Source organism: Myxocyprinus asiaticus, chromosome 14 (genome assembly GCF_019703515.2).
Source record: "Myxocyprinus asiaticus isolate MX2 ecotype Aquarium Trade chromosome 14, UBuf_Myxa_2, whole genome shotgun sequence".
NCBI classification, from domain to species: Eukaryota; Metazoa; Chordata; class Actinopteri; order Cypriniformes; family Catostomidae; genus Myxocyprinus; species Myxocyprinus asiaticus.
This window is the reverse complement of record NC_059357.1, coordinates 18,406,897-18,430,997: the sequence shown is the minus strand read 5'-3', so window position 1 is coordinate 18,430,997 and position 24,101 is coordinate 18,406,897. Positions and strand designations below refer to the sequence as shown.

The following is a 24,101-nucleotide window of genomic DNA, read 5'->3' as shown; positions in this document are numbered from 1 at the left end:
CATATTGTGTAGGTCAGGTATTCTGTAAGGTTCTGTAACGTTGGTGCTGGCAATGATGATGATGAAGACGATGAAGTAAAGATGGGACCCAAGTGCAGTTTATTTACATAAGTGATATCCAAAAACCCTAACTATCAACATGAACAAAATGCAAAACGTGAACTTGAATATAACATGGCTTGACATAGACTTGACTTGACTTGACTTGACTACGCTACACAAACACAATACCTGACAAAGGACAATGGTAAACATGAGGGCTTAAGGTAAAACAAAGATGAGGGAACCAATGAACAGACAGAACTGATAACAAAATAATCAAACAATAAAGCAATGAAAACAAGACACATGAACCTGGAGGGAAACATGAAATCACATGACAAGGGAACCACATGACATGAAACAGGAACTAAACTTTTCAAAATAAAAGACATGAACCAACAAAATACACGACAATATTTATTTTAGTATAAATGAAAGTATTCAACATTATATAACATGTTTGGGATAACTTAATATCAGCATCATAATTACAAAATATTATTTATGTGTATATTTATATACCTGTTTGTTATCCTTCTCGCCCAGTAATTGTTCTTGCCTAATACTGCTGGTCATTTTGATCATTTATCAGCCAGTGTGGCATACAATATGCAGTCTAGTAAATGTTGTTTTAAAATAAAAATAAATTATCAACTGCTACCACAGGTTCTTTCTCATCTTTATGTATTGGAAATATACATTTTAATGCTTTTATTTGTTGTATGAAACCACATACTGATAAGTGGTGTAAAGCAGTCTTTGGTTGTCTTGAAAATGAAAAGCCAAAGCATATAATTTAAATGGTTTGTGTCAGTGGCTATTAATGAATCACACAGGTTTATAGAATAAAGTTTTTATTTTTTTTTTAATTAAGTTTTATGCAGTGTATTGAGAAACAAAGTAGAAAGAAATTGCTTATATTTCATATTTTACAGCAGTTATAGACGACACGATTTTACAGTTAAAAATGTTTTCATGTGCAAAGTATTGAAAATCAAAATGAGTAAAAATAATTACATTTTTCAATTATTTCACACCATAAAAACATTATAAAATGTTTTACTTACATATTTTCTACAGCATGATACACTTCCAACAACCAATAGTGTATTAATAAATGAAAATTTTCAGTTATTTATTATTCTAAGTAGGCTATAACAGTCGCTGCTACCAAAAACAATCAGTCTTCAGCTGAGTGAAAAGACAAAAACAGTTGTCGCAACCAGCACCAACATCTTTAAGTCTACAAGTGTCCCAACGTGCAATCAAAAGTCATCCACACACTCGCAGCCTTCACGTCTACTTGCACACTAGTAGCCAAACACCGGAAATAAGCAAGACTAGTGGGTAAGTATTAGAGGTGTAACGGTTCTTGGTAAAAAACTGAACTGTACGGTTCGTCACCCACAGTTCGGGAAGCACTGGCACCATGGTCGGTTCACTTCATATTTAATAACGCATCTGGAGCACAAGTTTTGGTCAAGAAAACAAAGCGTCAAACAGACAGGCACAGTTACAACCTCCGCTAATGCACCTGAATGGATCTGTAAATGGATATGCTCCACATGTGTTGCATGTGGGTCAACTTGATGACATCACTGTTCTGCAAGCGTTGTATGTAGTTGAAAATGACGAGTGGAGAAAACGAAACGCTGATAGAGAAGCACCCTGCGTTTCTCCTTTCTGTGAACATTTTCTTTTTGCAGTCAATTACAACAGTGATGGTCAAAAGAAGTTTACAAAACATGCACTGTTTGCAGACATCGCTTGACATGAGTGCTGTATACTGGTAATATATGTCAACAATACACATAAGGGTTTATTTAAAACACGCATGCAAGTTCTTCCTGTTTCCTTGTGCGGCTGTAATATATCACAAGCGTCAATAATGCACTTTGATTAATGGCATTAAGATGCTGTTATAGTAATACATTGATACGTGATTAATCATTTACGCCGACATCACCCAGGGAAAGAGCCGCAGGTAGCCGAAACTGCACACACTCCCTTCCATTTCTAAGCAGGCACTCAGTGCTAATTCGGACAGACATGAAACAATAACTAAAGCATTTGGGGTGTTCAGGTGGGATTTCCATGTTTGATTAAATTACTCAAGCAGCATTATCACAACATTCCTTCTCGTATGCATTCTAATAGCAAGGTTATTCCTTTTATAGTGATGTACAGCTTCCGAATATTTAATATGTTGAGATGAATTTGAAGTGCAATTTATGTCACATATTCCGTTTTTGTATTGACTTTTATGTTGAAATTCTTGTTTAGTTCCTGCTTCCTGTTAGTTTGTAGTCCTTTTGTAGTTTCATTTTTTTTATGATTGGTTTTCCCCTGATTGTTTCCACAGGTGTTCCTTCCCTTGTTTGCCCCCATGTATTTAAGCCCTTGTTTTCCCCTGGTTTCTTTGTCAGTCTTTACATGTGTTGTCATGTTCTGTGCCTGGTTTCCCATGTTTTTGTTTCATTTTATTCTGAGTTACTTTGTTCATCTTTTGTTTTTCATTAATGCCGCATTTAGATCCTCATTCCTCGTCTGCCTCGTCACATTATGTTGATGCATGAAGCGTATGAGTGCAGATATTTAGTTAAAATGTTGATTTAGTAATTAGAGAAAATGTTTTTTTTTTTTTTTTTTTTTAGTACCATGACAAAAATTAACAATGGTTTTACTATAGTGATATTGTAGTAACCGTGACTGCTGTCACCATGGTTTTCTGAGCAGAAATCATGGTTTTGATACAATTAACCATGGTTTTATAACAGTAATACTGTAGTTTCTATATAGTAACCATGATTTTACTATATATTGTAACCATGACAGTAACCATGTTTATATCATGATTACTATGATTTTACTACAAATGCCATGATTTAACTATGGTTACTATTGTAAAACAATGATTGTTATTTAAGGGCAAACCTGTTGAAGTGTTTACCAAATAGATTATTCTTTGGATTTGGCAGTAATATTTATTATTATTATTATTATTATTTTTTTAACAAAGCAAATACTGAACCATACCGAAACAGTGACTCTTAAACTGTGATACAAACCGAACTGTGAGAAATTCAAACCGTTGTATGCAAGACCAAAACCGCAGTTGGGGGTATTAGGACAAGGCTAGTGTCAATGAGAGCTGGCGTCTTCCGGCAACACGAGCGACAGCGAACTCTGGCGACTAGATACGGTCATGGCGAGTGACATGACAAAGTTGAGAAAAGTTTAACTTGATGCAAATTAGGAGCGACTTTCGGGAGCGACAACCAATAGGAGCGAAGATTGTGTCAGTGGAGCTCACGTCATCCGTCTCCTTAGAGATAGTGGAGTCAATAGAGGCAAAACTGGTAAGTTAAATTTCTGTGAGCGATTTTCACTGTTCTGTATGATTCGTCTTTAACCACATACATGGATATAATAAAAATGGTGCGTGGAAAAGAAATTGTCGGCAGTCTGAGTGAGTTTGATTTGTGCATTGATAGTTCGTTCATCTTATTAATGTTATGATGCAGTGTGCACTGCTGCAGTATTTGCATTTTTAGGGACAAAAAAATGGATTCCTTGTTAAATTAGAATGAAATCATAGTTTTACTAGCAAAATGCCTCATCTGTAATCATATTTTCAGAAGACATGGCCAGACGTGCAGTCCACAATAACATTAGCGCGACAGCAGTAAGAACGCCCAATAGCGACTTCACAGTACAGACTAGCGACATCAAGCAATAAAGTCACTGCATGTGTGTACGCTGCTTTAATGCTTTATTAAACTACATAAGACACACCCCCTCCCCAAAATAAACAAAGTTACAGAGCAACAGGTGGTGAGCTTGGAGACTGACTCTAAATGCTTGAAAGATCTAGAGATGGTAGTTATTTTTATTTTCCTTCATATAAATGAGTTTATGTCATATAACTTATTTTTTTCTCTTTCATTTCTGCACGCCAGTTCTTGATGTATTGTTCACTGCTAGAGACTGCATGGAACTTGACAACAAGTCATTCTTTTTACATAGTTTTAAGATAATCGTGTATGTCTTGTTTCTACTGTTTCTAACAACAGATAACATTTGAATTCAGCTGTTTGGATTGTCATGCACCAAATATTTAATTCATGTCATAAGTCATGAATGACCTGGCAGTGGGACTGAATATTTATTTGTCATGTTGGGATGATGATTACCTGAACGCATTGAAGGGTTTGTTTAATTCTAAATTCTTAGTGTGTTTATTCATTCCATCAAATGGAGCACCAGTACACTTAAACAGTACATAAGGAATACATTTCTGCCTGGACACACACAAAATGGACAAAGAGATCTTAGTTTATTTGTGAAAACAGGATATTTGTATCTGCCAGCAATTACAAGCTTGTGAATTAACTTTAGTTTCAAATACAGGAATTATATAGAAACTTGATGTTGTATTATAGAAAATACGTAGAGAAAGATACTTGTAAATAATCTTGGTTGGACAATGTCAACCACCTCTGAAAATGGTTTATGTAACTGCAAAGCTCATGGCAATTTACTGTAGTTTTACTCCCTCTAGTGGTTGAGAAGCAATACCACAGCAAGATTCTCGTGACCAAGAGACAGAGAGATAGCTGCATCTATAAACACAAAGTGATAGTTGAGGAATAACAGAGCTGGATAAGTGGCAAAAAAGGCAGAGAATAAATCAGCACTTAGGAAACAACAGTGAGCCTTATTAATCTAGTTCTGAATAGTCTACTTTATTTCAATCCCATGGATCCTGACCTCGCCCTCAAACAGCATGAACTTGTACTTCTCAGCACCAAGACGATTAGGGAAGTGAATCTCAGAACCGTCGGAAAGCGTCATCAGGAATTCCTCATTAGTGAATGTGATTTTTATCTATGAGGATGAAAAGAAAGTAGATTGTGAGCAAGAACATGGTAAAATCTTTAATGTACAAGAAAAAAATAGATATGCAAACTCTGAAATAACAGCTTATTAAATATAAGTAGATAAATGAAAATAGCGATAAACAGGCCTGCCTTGAACTCCTCATTCTGATTAAATGGAAAGCTGCTCTCTCTTTGCTCCTCAAACCAGTTGCCACCCTGGTAGGAATTGCACACTACACATTGCTGGTCGCCATGGGCGTCAAAACGAGGGTTCATGTGTAGAGTGATTTCATCAGGACTGTGACCAATGTTGATTGCAAAACTGCAAAAGAGATGCATCCCCCCCAAAATAAGAGACATTTTACTCCTTTAAACATTACTCCTGAAGTCCTTACAGTGAGAGTTATGACAAGACTTACTTTGTAGAATCAGCAGTGGGGACTCCTGTAACAGTCAGAGTCTGTCCCACCTTGAAGGACATGTTCTGGATGACCACACCCTGTTAGACAGAGAATGAGCCCAACATCACCCTTCAATCTATATAATTTGATCTTTTCTATATCTGCCAGCTGTGATTAACTTGGGATACATACTACTGGTCTGAAAAACAGAACATGTGCATCCACTTAAATTTCAATTTTAAAGCTGGGCATTGTGCCTAGTTTTCCTCTGAGACCTACATAATAGAGAAAGCCAAAACTGCAGCTGTGATTATGGAGTGAACAGAATAGGTCTGACGAAAGCACTGCAGTCAAATTTTCCTTAGCGCTGGAAGGAAAACCCTGGCTGCACGGACCAAAGGCTGCAAAACTGCAGATGTGGCACGATTGCTCTATTGGAAAAACCTCTGCATGGTGAGGGATGCTGCTCAGTATGACAAGATGGATTAAAAGAAGAGCCACCCCATAATCCTTAAATCTTTAAAACTAGTTTTTGGCCATGCCTCTGAATAGGTTTTAAATAAGTTGAAAGTTAAGTCAGGTCAGCAGCTGCAAAATCACAAACAGAATTATACAAGGCCTCAATATGTGATTCATGGCTGGCCAGGGAAAGTATGTCTTACAGCTGTTTTAGTGATGGCAGAGGAAACGGGCTACAGCTGGCATAATGGTGCTGAGAAAGCGCAGTCAAAAAAAAGTGGAGTCAAAAAGAGAGAGAAAAAAAAAAGATTGTGGAGAATGCCCAAATGTGTAACAGAGGGGAATACTTTCCACATTAGTCACTCAAACTACTTCGAGTTACTGTAAACTTTTGGTCTGTGAAAAAATTTTTTTGTTGCAACTAGACCATCTCAAACAAGTGTGAAATTCCTTCCTCTTTCTCAGAAGGGAAGCTCTGCTTTGACTTCAGAAGACAGCTGCCTTTCAGATATGCATTTCTGACAATGACTTCTCTTAGAGACTTAGAAGTGTGCTCAAATGTAATTTGTTATGCCTCTGGGCAACTGGGCTCAGACTGCAGTTGGCTATTAACTTGTGTATACTATTAAAGGAATATTCCGGGTTCAATACAAGTTATATACACACACACACACACACACACACTGGGTGCCAAAAGTTTGGATGCAAGTTAATGTTGATTATCACAAAAATTTGTTTTGACTTGCCCCTCCTTTTCTTAAAAAAAATAAATAAATAATAATAATCTGGGTTACAGTGAGGCACCTACAATGGAAGTAAATTGGGCCAATCCGTAAACATTAAAACACTCACTATTTTAAAAGTAAAGCCACAAGACATAAACAACATGCGTGTTAAAATGACTTTAGTGTGATAAAATGTTTTTCTAACCTTTTCGGTGTACAGTTATAGCTAATTTTTCAACTTCGTTGCCATGACGATGTAATGTCAACAACCCCTAAAACACTGAAAAATGATGATTTAAACTTTACAGCTCAAATTATACATGAGTTTTAACAGAAGAATTAATGTTAATGCTTTTATAAAATTATAAGCTTCACATTTCTGCCTTTAAACCCTCCAAAAAATTGGCCCCATTCACCTCCATTTTAAGTGCCTCACTGTAACCTCTTTTTGCTTTTTTTTAAAGAAAAGGACGAATGAGGCAAAAAAAAAAAAAAAAAAAAAAAAAAACAACATTGTGGTAATCAACATTATGCCACAAATGCTGTCAATTGAGCTTGACTTGTATTGAACCCAGAATGTTCCTTTAACTTGTGCATAATTCTTTATTTGCTGATCGTCATCTGTAGAACTGCCAAATGATTAAACATACTGAGTTAAGTGACTATGCTAAAAATGTTCTTCTTTCGTCTCTGAGAAGACTGAATCACCATAAATGGAGAGCCAGCATAAACACAATAGCATAGGCTACAAGCTCAGCCCTGTCTAAATGGCCTAACAATATTCACTTTACCATGATTTGATTATGGCTGCATTGCCCCAAGATAGGGCTTACATACAGTATGATTTTGACGCAACAACAAAATGATTAAAAACATAAGCCCTGTTCAGCAAAATTTTTTGAACATATTGAAAAACAGAAAAATGTACAGTTTTTCTTTTGAAAATGTTTGAAATGGAATGGTGAAACACTGAATTATTATGAAAATGACAAAAGATTCAGGACTTCATACCCATGTTTATGATACAATTAAACACTTATGTGAACATTTCAAATGATAAGAGCATAACAGTCCTTGCACTGCAGATGTAAAGACATGGTCACGCCTATAAAACTGCATGGGCGCTTCCACTATCCAATAATGATTGTCCATGGCACCAAATATACAGATAAATAGACAACATGCTGTACAGTATCAAGAGACTCGTGCACCTGTGTGAAAACTCCACATAATACCACACTATTGTTTAGTAGAACATCTGGATTTAAAAGTGGACCTTAGACACAAGTGCAAAACAAATCTTACAAAGCCCATTTGACATTATCTGCGCAAATAAAAATGTAGCCTATCATCGGGATGTTTAAGAATACTCACGCTCATTTCAACTCCACTCTTTGAATCCAGCTAAGTGAAAAGAAGCGTCCAGGAGAAAGTGGAGTTGTGTGGAGAGCTTTTTATGTCCGCAACGGGGTTGGCAGTAGATGACTGATCTTTACTTCATCCAGTTAGATTTCTTTCCGTAACTCTACCTCGACCAATTGCAAAAGATGTAGGCTATGTATCGTTAGGAATCTATTTCTAGTGTCATATGATAATAAGCTAAAAATACATCCAACTAATTCAAACATGCGGCTTTAAAGACACAATGAAGAAAAGTTGCTAGCACATAATACATTCACTTATAAGCATGCAGCCCAATCTAGATACAAAGGCTTCACCCAAGATGAATTGACGCATAACACAATTTGAATGACTTGAACAGATCGGATGATTATCTGAATTAAATGGATTATGAATAAATAAAAAAAGTCACACGTTAAAAAAAATGTACTGCTCTTTTAAAGAAATGAAGTAATAAGTTGGTACCAGAGGTGATGCATTTCTTGTCTTTGCGCTAAAATATTCGGCATTTATGGGACTCGTGACATTAAGGTGTGGCACTGCCAATTTGCGCCGCTTTGTGAAACTGACGTGCATTTTAACATGCCAGTGTAGTTTATTAATCTCCACTGTACAGCCAAGCATTACACCACACTAGTTTTTAGTCTTTGTGAAATTGTCTTGTTCTAATAGCAAGATGATTTACATTTTATGACTTCATCTGAAAAGCAGGCTGTGTCCTAAGACAGTCACTGCAAACGGAGCTATTTTAGAGGATAGCATTTCTATTTCATAACAAAGTTCAATCAAATAGCTAGTTTAGAAAAAATAAACAAAAAGCAAAAATGCTGTCAGCCTAGCTGAAAATGTGTCTCATCTCCGAAGGCACCACGGGTCTGGTTACCTGGTGGGAGGTTGCCTTGTACCTGGCTGAATGGGCTCTGGAAAACCCCCACATCTTCAAAAACAAGTAGGACTGTCATTTCACATCTATACTTTACATTTTAATACTTAGATTTTAGTGTTTATTTATACTAAATGTGTGTGTATATATATATATATATGTAGGCTATATTTAAGCAATAATCACACGAGCAAGAGTGCGATATGGCCCTACATCAGCACTGCTGTGATTCGGCCGCAGGTAATCACAGCAGTGCTGATTTAGGGCCATATAGCATGATTGTGAGTGTGATATTGCTTATATACAACAGTTCGAGAGAGGGTCCTGCAGCACGCCTCTAAACAAACAGCGAATGAGACCAGAGCAATTATGGATTTTCTTTTGTCTGTTTTTATATAATAAAGTTTCTTCAAGCGTGTCTTTGTTACTAACAGTATTTCTTGTCATGTGTCACTCCGAGACGTCTTACAAGTCACCCGCCTGTTGCGGGGTAGATGAGAAAAATTACTTGCACATGAAATGCCTGCATTTGGACAAGGAGCTTGGAACTGGATTGAGCCTCGTCGCATTTGACAGGTGCTATTTCACAACCTGGGTGCACATAAAAAATAACGAACGTTCGTAAAATCGCTTGTAGAAAATGGTTTTAACTGCGAAGATCATTAGTGCGTGTCCTGAAGTGCTTTTATTGCACTCATGAACAGCATAGCTCACTGTGCACACGTATCAAATCAGACACGCATCGGCAGCTTTTCTTTCATCTGTTCTTCAAAATATAATCACACGTTTCATCAAATTCATCATCTTTGTGTCTAATTTCTTGGCATATATCACTCTGAGAAGTCTTACAGGTCGCCCTCCACAGTGGCAGGTACATCAGCAAAATTACCGCCACTGCGCATGAAAAATCCGCATTTGGCAGGTGTTAATTTCAAACCTTATTCACCAGGAGTAGGCTATATGACAAATTCAGAGAAAGGAAATCAAAACATTGTCTATGACTTCAAGTTTTGCAATCACACCCACACTTTCTGCAGGAAAATTATATCTAGAAAGTTTTAAACGGTCATGTGTTGGTGAATGCCGAGAAACACGGCGAGTCACTTGATTTTTAACAAAGAGCCACTTGTGGCTTGTGAGCCATAGGTTCCCAACCCCTGGTCTAGCTGATCCCACAAAAGCTCAATGGGGTTAAGATCCATAACACTTTGCCCACTCTGACCTTTTCTGTTTCAAAAGTGGCTTTTTCTTTGCAATTCTTCCCATTAGGCCTGCACACCTGAGTCTTCTCTTTACTACTGTACATGAAACTGGTGTTGAGCAGGTAGAATTCAATGAAGCTGTCAGCTGACGACATGTGAGGTGTCTATTTCTCAAACTAGAGACTCTGATGAACTTATCCTTGTTTTAGTTGTATATCTGGGCCTTCCACATCTCATTCTGTCCTTGTTAGAGCCAGTTGTCCTTTGTCTTTGAAGACTGTAGTGTACACCTTTGTATGAAATCTTCAGTTTTTTTGGCAATTTCAAGCATTGTATAGCCTTCATTCCTCAAACCAACGATTGACTGATGAGTTTCTAGAGAAAGCTGTTTCTTTTTTGCCATTTTTGACCTAATATTGACCTTAAGACATGCCAGCCTATTGCATACTGTGGCAACTCAAAAACAAACACAAAGACAATGTTAAGCTTCATTTAACGAACCAAATAGCTTTCAACTGTGTTTGATATAATGGCAAGTGATTTTCTAGTACCGTGATTACTCAAGGATATCGTGTTGGAGTGATGGCTGCTGGAAATGGGGCCTGTCTAGATTTTTTTTTTTAACATCAGTAATGTCCTGACTATACTTCAGGTGAATGCCACTTTGGTGAATTAAACTACCAATTCCCTTCCGAAACAGCAAAATCTGTACATTATTCCAAACTTTTGGCCCCCAGTGTGTGTGTGTGTGTGTGTATGTATGTATATATATATATATATATATACAGTTGTGTTCAAAAGTTTGCATACCCTTAGAGAATTGGTAATATATGTACCATTTTTAAAGAAAACATGAGTGAGCAGGAAAAACAAATTTCTTTTATTTCTTATGGGATACATATTCAACTGTAGGTTCTAACAGAATGGCACAATCATAAAACAAAACATGGCAACAAAGAAAAAAAATGAAATGACCCCTGTTCAAAAGTCTGCATACCCTTAGTTCTTAATACTGTGTATTGCCCCCTTTAGCATCAATGACAGCATGCAGTCTTTTGTAATAGTTGTCTATGAGGCCCCAAATTCTTGCAGGTGGTATAGCTGCCCATTCGTCTTGGCAAAATGCCTCCAGGTCATGCAAAGTTTTGGTCGTCTTGCACAAACTGCACGTTTGAGACCTCCCCAGAGTGGCTCGATGATATTAAGGTCAGGAGACTGTGATGGCCACTCCAGAACCTTCACCTTTTTCTGCTGTAACCACTGGAGTGTCAACTTGGCCTTGTGCTTAGGGTCATTGTCGTGCTGGAAAGTCCAAGAGCGTCCCATGCGCAGCTTTTGTGCAGAAGAATACAAATTGTCTGCCAGTATTTTCTGATAACATGCTGCATTCATCTTGCCATCAATTTTCCCCGTGCCTTTAGACCTCACACACCCCCAAAACATCAGTGAGCCACCACCATGCTTCACAGTGGGGAAGGTATTCTTTTCACTATAGGCCTTGTTGATCCCTCTCTAAACATAGCTCTTATGGTTGTGACCATAAAGCTCTATTTTGGTCTCGTCACTCCAAATTATAGTGTGCCAGAAGCTGTGAGGCGTGTCAAGGTGTTGTCGGGCATATTGTAACCGGGCTTTTTTGTGGCATTGGTGTATTAAAGGCTTCTTTCTGGTAACTCGACCATGCAGCTTATTTTTGTTCAAGTATCGTCAAATTGTGCTCCTTGAAACAACCACACCATCTTTTTCCAGAGCAGCCTGTATTTCTCCTGAGGTTACCTGTGGGTTTTTCTTTGTATGCCAAACAATTCTTCTGGCAGTTGTGGCTGAAATCTTTCTTGGTCTACTTGACCTTTGCTTGGTATCAAGAGATCCCCGAATTTTCCACTTCTTAATAAGTGATTGAACAGCACTGACTGGCATTTTCAAGGCTTTGGATATATTTTTATATCCTTTTCCATCTTTATAAAGTTCCATTACCTTGTTACGTAGGTCTTTTGACAGTTCTTTTCTGATCCCCATGGCTCAGTATCTAGCCTGCTCAGTGCATCCACGTGAGAGCTAACAAACTCATTGATTATTTATACACAGACACTAATTGCAATTTAAAAAGCCACAGGTGTGGGAAATCAACCTTTAATTGCCATTTAAACCTCTGTGTGTCACCTTGTGTGTCTGTAACAAGGCCAAACATTCAAGGGCATGTAAACTTTTGATCAGCACCATTTGGGTGATTTCCGTTATCATTATGATTTAAAAAAAAGGGGCCAAACAACTATGTGATAATAAATGCCTTCATATGATCACTATCCTTAAATATTTTTTGCATGATCAGTCATATTTTCAAAATCAATGCCAAAATTTCACAATTTCTGCCAGGGTATGCAAACTTTTGAGCACAAATGTGTGCATATATATATATATATATATATATATATATATATATACACATACACACACACACACACACACATCTACTCAAAGTATTGCAAATTAATATTTGTGCTATTGCTGTAGTTTGGGTTTTAAATGGCAAAAACCTTCACATTCTGTTAAACGTGTCTGTGTTGTACATGCAGGACAGTGCTAGAGTTGGGTAGCAGGGTTGGACTAACTGGCATTGTAGTGTGTAGGACATCCAGCCTAAACAAATACATCTTCAGCGACTGCCATCAAACTGTGCTCCAGAGGCTGAAGGACAACAATGCAAACTGTTTAACTAACTGTGAGAGCAACAGTACAACAGTGTGCATGGAGGAACTGGATTGGGAAAATGTGTCTGATGAGCAGCTGCAAAGAATACAGGCCAACACTATCATTGCTGCAGGTGACATAAAACCCAGGGATATTTTCAGAATAATGTACAAATCATAATTTGGAGCATCATTTGTTTTTAGGATTAAAAGGTCTATGAATCATCTCTATTCAAATGTTTGAGATAATCAGTTCACCAACTATTTCAGTAATTTTATTGTTTGTTTGAGCCAGATGTGGTGTATGATCCTGATATAATTAGCTGCTTGGTGAGATTGCTGGCTAGACTTCTGACCTGCAACTTTCGAGAAAGCCACCCTGATGTTTACATTGCTTCTACAATAGGAAACTTACAGACATATGACTGCTTCAAGAAAGAATTAGGTAGGTTTCATATCAATATTTTAATAGTCTATTCCATTTCAGTAATCACTGAAACATTCGCTAATCCATATGTAACACGTTGAACAAATTTTTTCTTTTGTTTACAGAAAAGGCTGGACTGCAAAATGTAGTCATTAAGATTCTGTTTCTCAAGTATTCCCATACAACCGAGTCTCCACTGCAGAAATGATCAAAATTAATGTATGACAAACCCGTAAATATCCCATTGTAATAAAGTATTTACATATTATTAACATAGATAGTGTGCTTTTTATTCTCGCATTCAAGTCTTTCCCAGTGTCATTGCTGGAATGCTGTCCCACTATGGGGACAGTTAGCATAGAAATATTTACCCTGTGCAAGTACCTGACAGTAACTTCCCATTATAATGATTTGAGATCCTGTTACCCAAACCCACCACAAAGACTCTGCTGATGGTCAGTCGCAGTGCTCTTTAATAAGAGGCAGGACGTTGTGGTCCCAGTTCTCGGCCCAGCGCTGCAGCCCGCTTTCCCTAAGATTCTTCCTGAAGAGGCCCAGTTTACCCTGTTCACTGGGAAAGTCTGAAAACAGAAGCTAAAAAGAAATACAAGAATTAGCTGAGCACAATCCACATTTTTTTTTTAATTTTTTTTACATATATTATAATTATATAAATGAGTTTTTTTTTTTTTTTAAATCAGATTAACATAGGTATGAAATGCATTTTAGTGTCTCTTCACTTTGACTCATTTTACCTTTAGCTGTTCAGAAAGCTCATTGGAGTCTTTGAAAATAAGCCCATTTTCTTCGTGTTTTACCAGTTCATGTAAGCTACAGAGATCAGATGATAATCAGTAGCTGCAATTGTTGTCTAAATGACATATGTTTGCACAAAGACCAATTTCATAGTCTTACCACTTAAAGTGTATGGCACAGACTGGCAGACAACATCCAAACATGTCAACTACTTTCATTGGAAGGTCTAGACCACTGGAGGATTTGTGCAAGCAGACCCCGAGATCAGCAGAACCTGTACCCAAAACATCAGAAAAAACCACACTCCTGTAGATATAGATGTATTAGGCCAATACACCCAACAAAATGTGAAACCCTGGGCTATGAAGTATATCCTGTATTGCTGTAAGGTGAAGGAGATCCTTGTACCAAGTAAAACTGGATAATCCTCTGCTTCCAGCCATGGAGTACAAATCTTGACATTTTTAAATTCCTTGGAGTCAATAAGCTTCTTGTAATACTCCTTCTTAGGACCTTTACCTGTATTTAGAAATAAAAGCATTTAGAACATACGAAACAGGCCTGCGCACAGGTCATTAAAAAAGGGGGTGTTAAGTGCATACTAGATTTTGCAGTGCATACCTGTAATTACACAAATCAGTGATGGAAGTTTGTCTCCTGCCTCAACAAACTTCTCATAGTCTATTGGAGACAGAAGGAAAGAAATTGAGATTTTCAAAAGTTTTTTTTAATAATATATACTTTTCAAAAGTTAGAATAGGTTTTGATAAATTAATACAATGCAACTGTAAATTATAGAAATGGATGACATCTGTAGAGATCAAAAATAACCTTCAAGTGCTTGTAAAAGAACTGAGAAGTCTTCATCCTCTGTTGGAAAAACATAAATAATGAAGGGGATGTGACATCTTAATTAAAGAAATAACCAATACTACTTCTATAACTCAATGTGGCACCACAATACTGACCAGTCCAGCTGGTGCTGCTGATAAGCAGAGCGGGTCGGCCAGTGGAACGTGTCACGGCACCTGTTTGCGTATTACGCTCTGTGAAGGCTGTTAATTCCATGTGTTCCTTAGAGACCTCAGAACTGCAAAATTACAAACATTTTAATTTCAAATCATGAGAAATATGTGCAAATTTATGAAGAATAAATAGCAAGAGGACTAACTGGCATTTTTCTCATAAGAAACTTTTCTTAATACCAGGTGTTTGACTGTATGTAATGAGAACAAACGCAAAGACAAAAATACTTACCTAGGCTTAAATGGTGAATAAGCACTGCCCATTCTGACAAACAACTCATGCTGAAGTTTCAGAGGTGTTTCTCTAAATATTGAGGGTGGCTTGTCATATAATGTGGTGGCCCTACAATTGCAAAACAGTGTTATTATAGTTAACAAAAACTAAAACAAAAACTAAAATAATTTTTGTTAACTAAAATAAAAATAAAAACTGAAATTACTGGAAAAAACTGAAACTAAACTAAAATACTTTTTCATAACTCAAAAACTAACTAAAATAAAAATGATCTCGAATTCATTTTAGTTTTGGACATATTATGGCGAATATGGGCAAAGTGGGACAATTTTGAAAACTTTTCATTTTTTGACACTTTGAATTCTGATCCAAACGACACATAACCTAACATTAAACCTTTGATGAAAGCTAAGGATGTCTTCTACCTTAGTCAAAAGCAAAAATTAAGAAATATTCAAAAGTGGGAAGTAGAACCTTTGAAGATCCTCTTTTGACCAAATCCCAGATGTGTTTAAGCAGCAGGGCCCACTTTGTGAAGTGAGACAGAGGAAAAATTATTCTCTAGAATATATATATAAATTAATTTTTATATTTTCTTCTAAATTTTCACATCATAACATTAAGTTAACTTTTACTTGTTTATAAGCTTAACTAGATTTACCTCAAATTTCTGTCATTTACTTTACCATTGCTTTTCCCACCAGTGGTCATGAAATGAGTTGCCACACCAATCATCAATTTTAAACCTCAAAAATATAAAGGGAAAGTTGACCCAAAAATGAAAACTCTTATCATTTACTCACCCTCATGCCATCCCAGATGTATAAGACTTCTCTTCAGCTGAACAAAAACGAAGATTTTTAGAAGAATATTTCAGATCTGTAGGTCCATACAATGCAAGTGAACGGGATCTGAAACTTTGAAGCTCTAAAAAGCACACAAAGGCAGGATAAAAGTAATCCACATGACTTCAGTAGTTTAATCTATGACTTCAGAAGTGATCTAATCTGTTTTGGGTGAGAACAGACCAAAATGTAACTCCTTTTTCACTGTACCTCTTGCAATTGCAGCCTACAGGAACAATCATGATTTCAAGCTCGACTACACTTACTAGTACAGTTCGCAGAGTGCTAGATGACGCTGGGAAATATAATCGAGCTTGAAATCATGATTGCCAAGGAGACTGCTGATGTCAAGATTTACAGTAAAAAAAAGGGACTTAAATATTGATCTGTTTCTCACTCACACCTATCATATCGCTTCTAAAGACATGGATTTAACCACTGGAGTCATATGGATTACTTTTATGCTGCATTTATGTGCATTTTGGAGCTTCAAAGTTTTGGCCCCTATTGACTTGCATTGTGATGACAAACAGAACTGAGATATTCTTCTAAAAATCTTCATTTGTGTTCAGCAGAAGAAAGTAAGTCATATACATCTGGGATGGCATGAGTGTGAGAGTAAATGATTAGAGAACTTTAATTTTTTGGGTGATCTATCCCTTTAATTGTATACTCCCCAAAGTTTAGTTTAGTAATGATTTATAATAATTTAATGAAATACATATGGGTACAATGTGGATCAAGCTTAAATGTCTTTTGTCACTTTGCCCATATTCACCCTATATTATAAAATTTGCAACATATACAATCCACATTAAACATGAAAATACCATGAGACAGATATAACACAAGACTGCCCAGAGCAACAAAATAATGTTAGACTTTTTAAATTACACCAGTAAATGCTCAGCTTTGGCAGCCATAAAAAAATACTAAAACTAAACTAAAAACTAACTAAACTAAAAAACACAGAGAAAACGAAAGCTAAACTAAAACTAACAGACAAACTGTGAAAACTAACGAAAACTAAACTAAATTGTAATGACAAATTGAATATAAAATAGAAATAAAACCAAATTAAAAATCCCAAACTATAACTGTTGCAAAATGGAATGAACTGGCTTTTCTTTTAATTTAAATACAAGATAAAATATATGCTGATTCAAAATTATTTACACACAAATTTAAAAGACTTAAGTGCTAAACTTACTCAATTTTCCAATTCATCTGAAGATCTTCCCTCATTGCATTAGTAACACATAGGTTATGATCCGAGAAACAGCCAAAGTGCTTCTCATACCTAACAACAACACAAAGGACAAACATTTCAGATTATTCACATATATCCAAACATAACACAAAACACACACAGTCTTTATATATATTTTAAAAAGCATTGCTTTACTTACCATTTTGCCACCTTGACAATTAGATGATTTTCCCCATGAGCAAGTGCCATTATGGTGTACCCATAGTTGTGCCAGTCTATGATAAACTGGTTTCCCCTGAAACGACTTGCAACCCATGTCACTGCTATGGCTGGCAGCCCAGGGGGGTTCTATGGAAAGTAAAAAAAAAAAAAAAAACATATATATAGAATTTGCCTTTAATAAGATATCATCAGACATACAAATAATTTCCTAACACTTAACTCTTGCTTAATACAAGACACAGATACCTGCATAAGGATATAGCCTTGATCCTCAATCCTCATCAACACATAAAACAGCTGAAAACACTGAAATATCACCTTTGAGACATATCTGAAGGTTTTAGGGCCAACTGAAAGGCAAGATGCAAATGACAGTTTACATCAGAATTATTGTGCTTGGTCTATTGTAATTGTGCATGCTTTTTGGACACTTGATGTATCTTTTAAAGGAACCGTACACCCAAAAATTAAAAGTAACTTATCATTTACTCACCCTCATGCCATCCCAGATGTGTATGACTTTCTTTTCCAGAACACAAACAAAGATTTTTAGATTTCCATGGCGATCATGATTTCAAGCTCGATTACAATTCCTAGTGCCATCTAGCGCTCTGCACATGCATCAAGTTTTAGGAAGTGTAATCGATCTTGAAATCCTGATCATGCCTAGAGAATGTAATGGCAAGGTGTACAGTGAAAATGGAGTTTTATTTTGGTCTGTTCTCACCCAAAACGGGTTGGATGACTTTAGAAGACATGGACTAAACCACTGGAGTCTTATGTATTATGGTTATGCTGCCTTTAAGTGCTTTTTGGAGGTTCAAAGTTTTGGTCACCATTCACTTGCACTGTATGGACCTGCAGAGCTGAGATATTCTTCTAAAAATCTTTGTGTTCTGCAGAAGAAAGTCATACACATCTGGGATGAACTATTCCTTTAATGTTGCATTACCTTTAAGCCCCCTTGGCTCTGAAATGGGAAGTATGTCTATCCTTTCATCCTCAAGAATGTCTTGATGAGGTTTAGTACCTATGTGGTCAACATGCCAGTGTTAGAGGTGTTAAAATACTTCTTCATACTTGTGAAATCGGTATCCATAGGCTATCTATTAGCCAGCAGTAACAGATTGACTTTCATTATTATAATATAGTAGACAATGAAAATTCGAATATCATGCATAACGGCAAATCAATAATGAAGTATAGACAATATACCAAGAAAGCCAATTAAGGTGACATTGTATCCATGTCGGCTGAGAGACAGCGCATGATACTGCATACGTGGACTGCGTCCTATATCTCCCAACACCAACACACAAACGTTCAAATTTGCAAGTTCATCTCGTCCCTTTAATCCACTGGCTAGTATAAAAATAAGCATCACTACAGCGACTGGAAGAAGAGCCCAACATAAGGTTAACCCCGATAAAAGTCCCAAAAGAACCAATGAAACTGTTACTACTGCCACTGCCGCATTGGCATCCGCCATTGTCTTCCTGATTATGACGTGGACGACAGTAGGGCAGAAAATTTAAAGAGACATACACCTTATTATAACGCATTAAGGGCTGTTTACACCGAGCGCGTTGTTATGGAAGCTCTGAACCTGCACGGTGGAATAAAAAATAAATAAATAACGGTGAAAAAAAAAAAAAAAAAAAAAAAAAAAGTGTCTCAGTTCCTTCCTGAGCATAAGTCTTAAATTTTTACCTTCTCTTCAAAAAAGTTTTTTTTCTCTCTTCAAAAAAAAGTTTTTTTCTCTCTTCAAAAAAAGTTTTTTCTCTCTTCAAAGAATTTTTTTTTTCTCTCTTCAAAAAATGTTGAAGAGAGAGAAAAAAATTTTAAGAGAGAAAAAAAACAAAAAACAATTTGGAGAGAAAAAAATTTTTTTTGGAAGAGAGAAAACCAGGCTGTGAGGCAGTGCTGGGTAAGTTACTCTAAAAAAAAATTATTAATTACTAACCAATACCAGTAACTCTTTCTGAAAAGTAATTGTATTACTTATTACTAATTTACTTTCTAAAACCCTGATCAACATTGACCAGATGAAAAATATAAGGATAGACATGAAACTGTTCTTTTAATTCTTTCAAATAAATCATATAAAATCAAATAAATAATTCATGAACTGGCCAAATAATTTAAGGGGGCTGCATTAAATTAGAAAACATACATTTTAACATTAGATGTAAAATTTCGATTTTAAATTCACTATTGTTTTATATAATTGTTCTATAGTCTATACTGTATTTAATGCAATTACATCAGAAATAACTGTTGTTAAATTACTCAGAAATTAAGACTAATCCCTTACTTTTTTCAATGAAAAAGTAATTTAATTACAGTAATTAATTACTTAGTAATGCATTACACCCAACACTGCTGTGAGGGATAGACCTACAGTCATTTCAATGGGTTTTACTGCAGTTTATGTTTTTTGATTGTTCCGCGGACAACACATTGAAAAAAACATAATTCCAAGAACATTCAGTAGACAAAAAACTCCATGCATCATGAGTTGTGGAAAATGTGATCTAGGAGTTTTTTTACAGCTTTATATCTTGCGTACCATTGAAGAGATGGTAGTCTATCCCTCACAGCCTCGTTGTCATTCCCATTAAAAATCAAAGATGGTGCTACCGTGAATAAGGTCAGTTGCGTTCGTCTGCGCTCTTTGCCATCGTTTTTCTATGTAAACTTGCGTTAGGCTTTGACAGTTGCACGGCTTGCGCCACGTCCAGCTTTTTTTAAACGAGGCAGGTAACAAAGAACGTCTTGAGACACGTGCGTTCTGTTATATGCGTTGCACTGCGTCTACCTTTTTAGAACGGATTCGGTCTGAACGGGCCCCAATTAGTTTTCTCTAATTTTTCTTCTTCAGAGAATCACAGTTAAGAGCAGGCAAAGAGATTAAGAAATGCTCAACGCTTACCGGTACATTTAACAAAAACATAAACTAATCCTTTTAATCACTTTCGCGAATCTACGTGAATCATATTTCTGAGAGCTGTATCAGATACGCCTACGTGTACCAAAAAGGTACCAAAAATAAATGAATGCCAACTAACAATTTTTGGTTCCCAGAACATTCCCAGAACACAGTTTTAAGGTAAGTTTTTGGTTTCCCAGGAATTGTTTTGTTTGTTTGTTTGTTTGTTTGTTTACTTTCTTTCTGCAACCATGCTGTAACCTTAATAAACAGACAAGCCATCGAAAGATTATTTATTATAATGAATTGTAATTATTATATAATAATTAAAATTAGCAACTCTGCTATACGTCAATACCACACTGAAAACTAAGCCTTGATTTTGAACTAAATGTGGATTAACACCGGACATTAATATGCAGATATTTAAGTAAATTATTCCAAATAACCATGACTTTAACACAGTCGAGGGGTTTTCAACTAATAATTTCTTACTGAACTACATTTGAACACATTTTAGTGTAAAGTTTCGCTTCACTTGTCTATCAAAACAAACAAACCAAACCAATATTAATCAAATAAATAGCATATATATTTAATCTCACATCTAGAAGTATCCTAATTATTTATTGAGGAAATTGATACATTTGTCATTTTTTGTGGAGAAATTTATGTGGAGAAATAATGTGCGGATCAAATGCGCATTAATATGTATATTATATATATATATATATATATATATGTTTGTGTGTGTGTGTGTGTGTTTTAGAGCTCCTTGTTAATATCAGATGCTGTGAGACCACAGTAAAAATAGTTTGTGGTTTGAAATTCAGACTTCGATTGGCTATAAATCCGCTGTGCACTGTCGTTCATGTGAATAATGTTGCATATTATTCTTCATGATTTGAAAATTCTAGTGACATCATCCTCCACTCCGCAATCGGTAGTTTTATCATTATGACTCTTTATTTTATAATGCAAATATGTCTATAAGTTGAAAACATAGCCGAGTGAAATCACTCTTATCTTGACCAGTCTGATTTGTGCATTTTTTCACAGCAGTTTTTTTTTTGTTTGTCAACCCTTGTTAAGTCCGCGATTCAGGAAGGTGTAATATAAGCGCTCTTTACTTTTTAATGACTATTTCCATTAAGCACACAGTCTGGTTTCATGCAAACTCACTTGTTTTTAGACAGAGCCTGTGTGACAAGTTCATGGTTAAACTAATAAAGGAGGAAGAGGGAGCCGGTTTCCACCATCCAAGTGAGTCATATTCTATTATAAATAACACAGAAATCGCTTTTCAGCATACACAAAACAAAGTCTGGCTTTTCAGCACCAACAAAGCACTCTCAAAAACAGACACACAGTCTCTGGTGTGTGCTTCTCCCCTCTCTGTGGACTTGGCCGCTTTTATCTCCCCCCTCTCTCACTGCAAACACAGAACAAGTAATTAACCCCAATTCATCCCAGGTGGAAACCCTTACCGCTTCCTCTCTCCCTCAGATGACTGCTCGACCGCACCCCCGCCTCCACATACCCCCACCGCTGGACTCAGGCCGGGGAACCATCTTGTCTGTCCATCTCCCCCGTTTTCTAGAGAGGAAGTCCGTGACAGCCATCTGCACCCCAGCCTGTGGACCACCTCGAACTTAAACGGCTGGAGTGCCAGATACCAACGGGTGATCAGGGCATTGGCATCCTTCATGCAGTGGAGCCACTGGAGCGTGGCATGGTCCAAACAGAGGGTGAATGCCGTCCCAACAAATAGTAGTGGAGAGTAAGATCTGTCCATTTGATGGCTAGGCACTCCTTCTCTATGGTGCTGTACTTAGTCTCTCTCATTGAGAGCTTCCGACTAATGTACAGCACCGGGCATTCCTCTCCCTCCACCACCTGGGACAGCACAATGCCCAGTCCCCTGTCCGATGCCTCCGTCTGCAAAGGTAAAGGGAGAGAGAAGTCAGGAGAATGTAGAAGCGGCCCGCCACATAGTGCAGCTTTCACCTGCGTGAATGCTTGTTGGCATGGCTCCATCCATTGGACCAGATCTGGGGCTCCATTTTTAGTGAGGTCAGTCAACAGGCTGGTGACGTCCGAATAATTAGGTACAAACCTACGATAATAGCTGTCTCACCTCATTTTTGGTCTTAGGCCTGGGACTAGCCGCAATTGACGCGGTCTTATCAATTTGGGGCCGGACCTGCCCATGACCCAAGTGGAAGCCCAGATACCGTACTTACACCCGTCCAATTGCGCACTTCCTCGGGTTGGCCGTGAGTCCCACCCACCTCATTGATCTCAGCACAGCCCTCAGATGCTGCACGTGCTGCCGGCAATGTAGATAATGATACTGTCCAGATAGGCAGCGGCATAAGCAGCGTGCGGTCTGAGGATCTTGTCCATGAGTCGCTGGAACGTAGCCGGGGCCCCAAACAAACTGAATGGAAGGGTCACAAATTGCTGTAAACCAAACGTTTTGGCAAAGGCTGTTTTTTCATGTGACATTAGCGTTAAGGGGATCTGCCAATATGACGTAAGATGATGCGTGAGACAGGACAAGTTATTTGTGCGCTGATTTGCAGGCAGCAAGGATTGTCTGTTCTGCAGAGAGAGTTGGAGGTACATAAATAATTTTGCAATGAATGCAGGTAGCTGCCTGCTGGTGTTGTGGCTCGACAAGGATGTTTGTGCTTTGTTTTTGTTTCAAATAATTGAAAAGCTTGTGTATGCAAATTTAAGCTAATTTATTTTGATAGAAACTATATTATTGTGCTCACCATACAAATAGATGCATGATAAGACTGGGTTCAGGGAGCAGCTACAGATGACACATCAAAACACATTTCACACTGCAGGACTTGGAGAAGCAGACAGGTCTAGATATTTAACCTGCTAAATATCTCTCGGGCATCTGCAACACATCGCCGCATCTCTCAGATCGCGTCTTTGAAAATTCAAACATAGCATAACCATTAACTGTCAGCAAGTGGAAAATCAGGGCTAAAATCATGTAGTGTAAAATCTGCATTAAGCACTAGAACGACTGGACTGGCCAAATCACTGTAGGATTCTTCTATTACCCCCCTATCGAGCATGGCTTTTAATTCCTCCCATACCACTTTTTGTGTTTGAATAAACAGTAGGGCCAACTGCGATGTGGTGTTCTGTGAGATTAGTGTGACTGGGAAGAGGTGAGAACAAATCGGAGAATTCCTTTAGCAACCTGGCAACCTCCGTGAGTTGGGCTGGCGAGAGGTGTTCTCCACAATTGACCAGGGTGACTCGATCAGTGGTTTTAAATTCACCTCTGGTCCGAGCTCCTCCCTCTCTGGAACCACCATCACCAGCATCAGAGGAACCGCCTCTCTCCGTGGCTTTAGGAGATTAAGGTGGTAAATCTGACATGCCCTGACCCTATCTGCTCACCTAACCTCATTGTCGACTTCCCTGACTCACCATGTGACCTCAAAGGGCCCTTGCCACTTAGCGAGTAATTTAGAGCTCGATGTGGGTGGCAATACAATGACTTTATCTCCTGGTATAAATTCCCATAGCCAAGCTCCCCTGTTATACAGCCGGGACTGACATTCTTGAGCCTGTAGCAAATTCTCCTGCGACAGTCGCCCCAAAGTGTGGAGTTTTGCTCTCAGGTCAAGAACGTATTGAACTGCAGGGACATTGTGACAAACGCTATAGGGGATTTCCTTCTCCGAGGACTAGTTGATGCCCTTATACAATAACAGCAATCTTGTGATTGGCAATAGTG

The 24,101-nt window shown here is 37.5% G+C and overlaps 3 protein-coding genes across 3 annotated transcripts; 1 reads left to right on the top strand and 2 right to left on the bottom strand.

The window, feature by feature from the left end:
- Positions 1-4,359: 4,359 nt before the first annotated feature.
- On the bottom strand, positions 4,360-8,018 carry LOC127451555 (beta-galactoside-binding lectin-like). The gene is made up of 5 exons (XM_051716301.1): positions 7,882-8,018; positions 5,342-5,421; positions 5,073-5,244; positions 4,813-4,929; positions 4,360-4,664 (listed from the first exon to the last, which is right to left on the bottom strand). Exons 1-5 carry the CDS (start codon positions 7,885-7,887, stop codon positions 4,479-4,481), a joined length of 561 nt encoding a protein of 186 aa, XP_051572261.1. The 5' UTR covers positions 7,888-8,018; the 3' UTR covers positions 4,360-4,478.
- Positions 8,019-8,173: 155 nt separating this feature from the next.
- On the top strand, positions 8,174-12,684 carry LOC127451522 (protein-lysine N-methyltransferase EEF2KMT-like; the record flags this gene model as incomplete). Its single annotated transcript, XM_051716268.1, has 2 exons — positions 8,174-8,857; positions 12,570-12,684. Coding segments are annotated over exons 1-2 (219 nt in total), but the record flags the coding sequence as incomplete, so codon positions are not given.
- Positions 10,854-20,923, bottom strand: LOC127451554 (chitobiosyldiphosphodolichol beta-mannosyltransferase-like). Its single transcript, XM_051716300.1, has 14 exons — positions 18,619-20,923; positions 18,356-18,433; positions 17,650-17,753; positions 17,381-17,529; positions 17,182-17,271; positions 15,124-15,234; positions 14,835-14,956; positions 14,698-14,736; positions 14,488-14,547; positions 14,275-14,385; positions 14,026-14,140; positions 13,866-13,941; positions 13,547-13,704; positions 10,854-12,681 (listed from the first exon to the last, which is right to left on the bottom strand). The coding sequence occupies exons 1-13, from the start codon at positions 18,890-18,892 to the stop codon at positions 13,567-13,569; spliced, it is 1,467 nt and encodes a 488-aa protein (XP_051572260.1). The 5' UTR covers positions 18,893-20,923; the 3' UTR covers positions 10,854-12,681; positions 13,547-13,566.
- Positions 20,924-24,101: the final 3,178 nt, after the last annotated feature.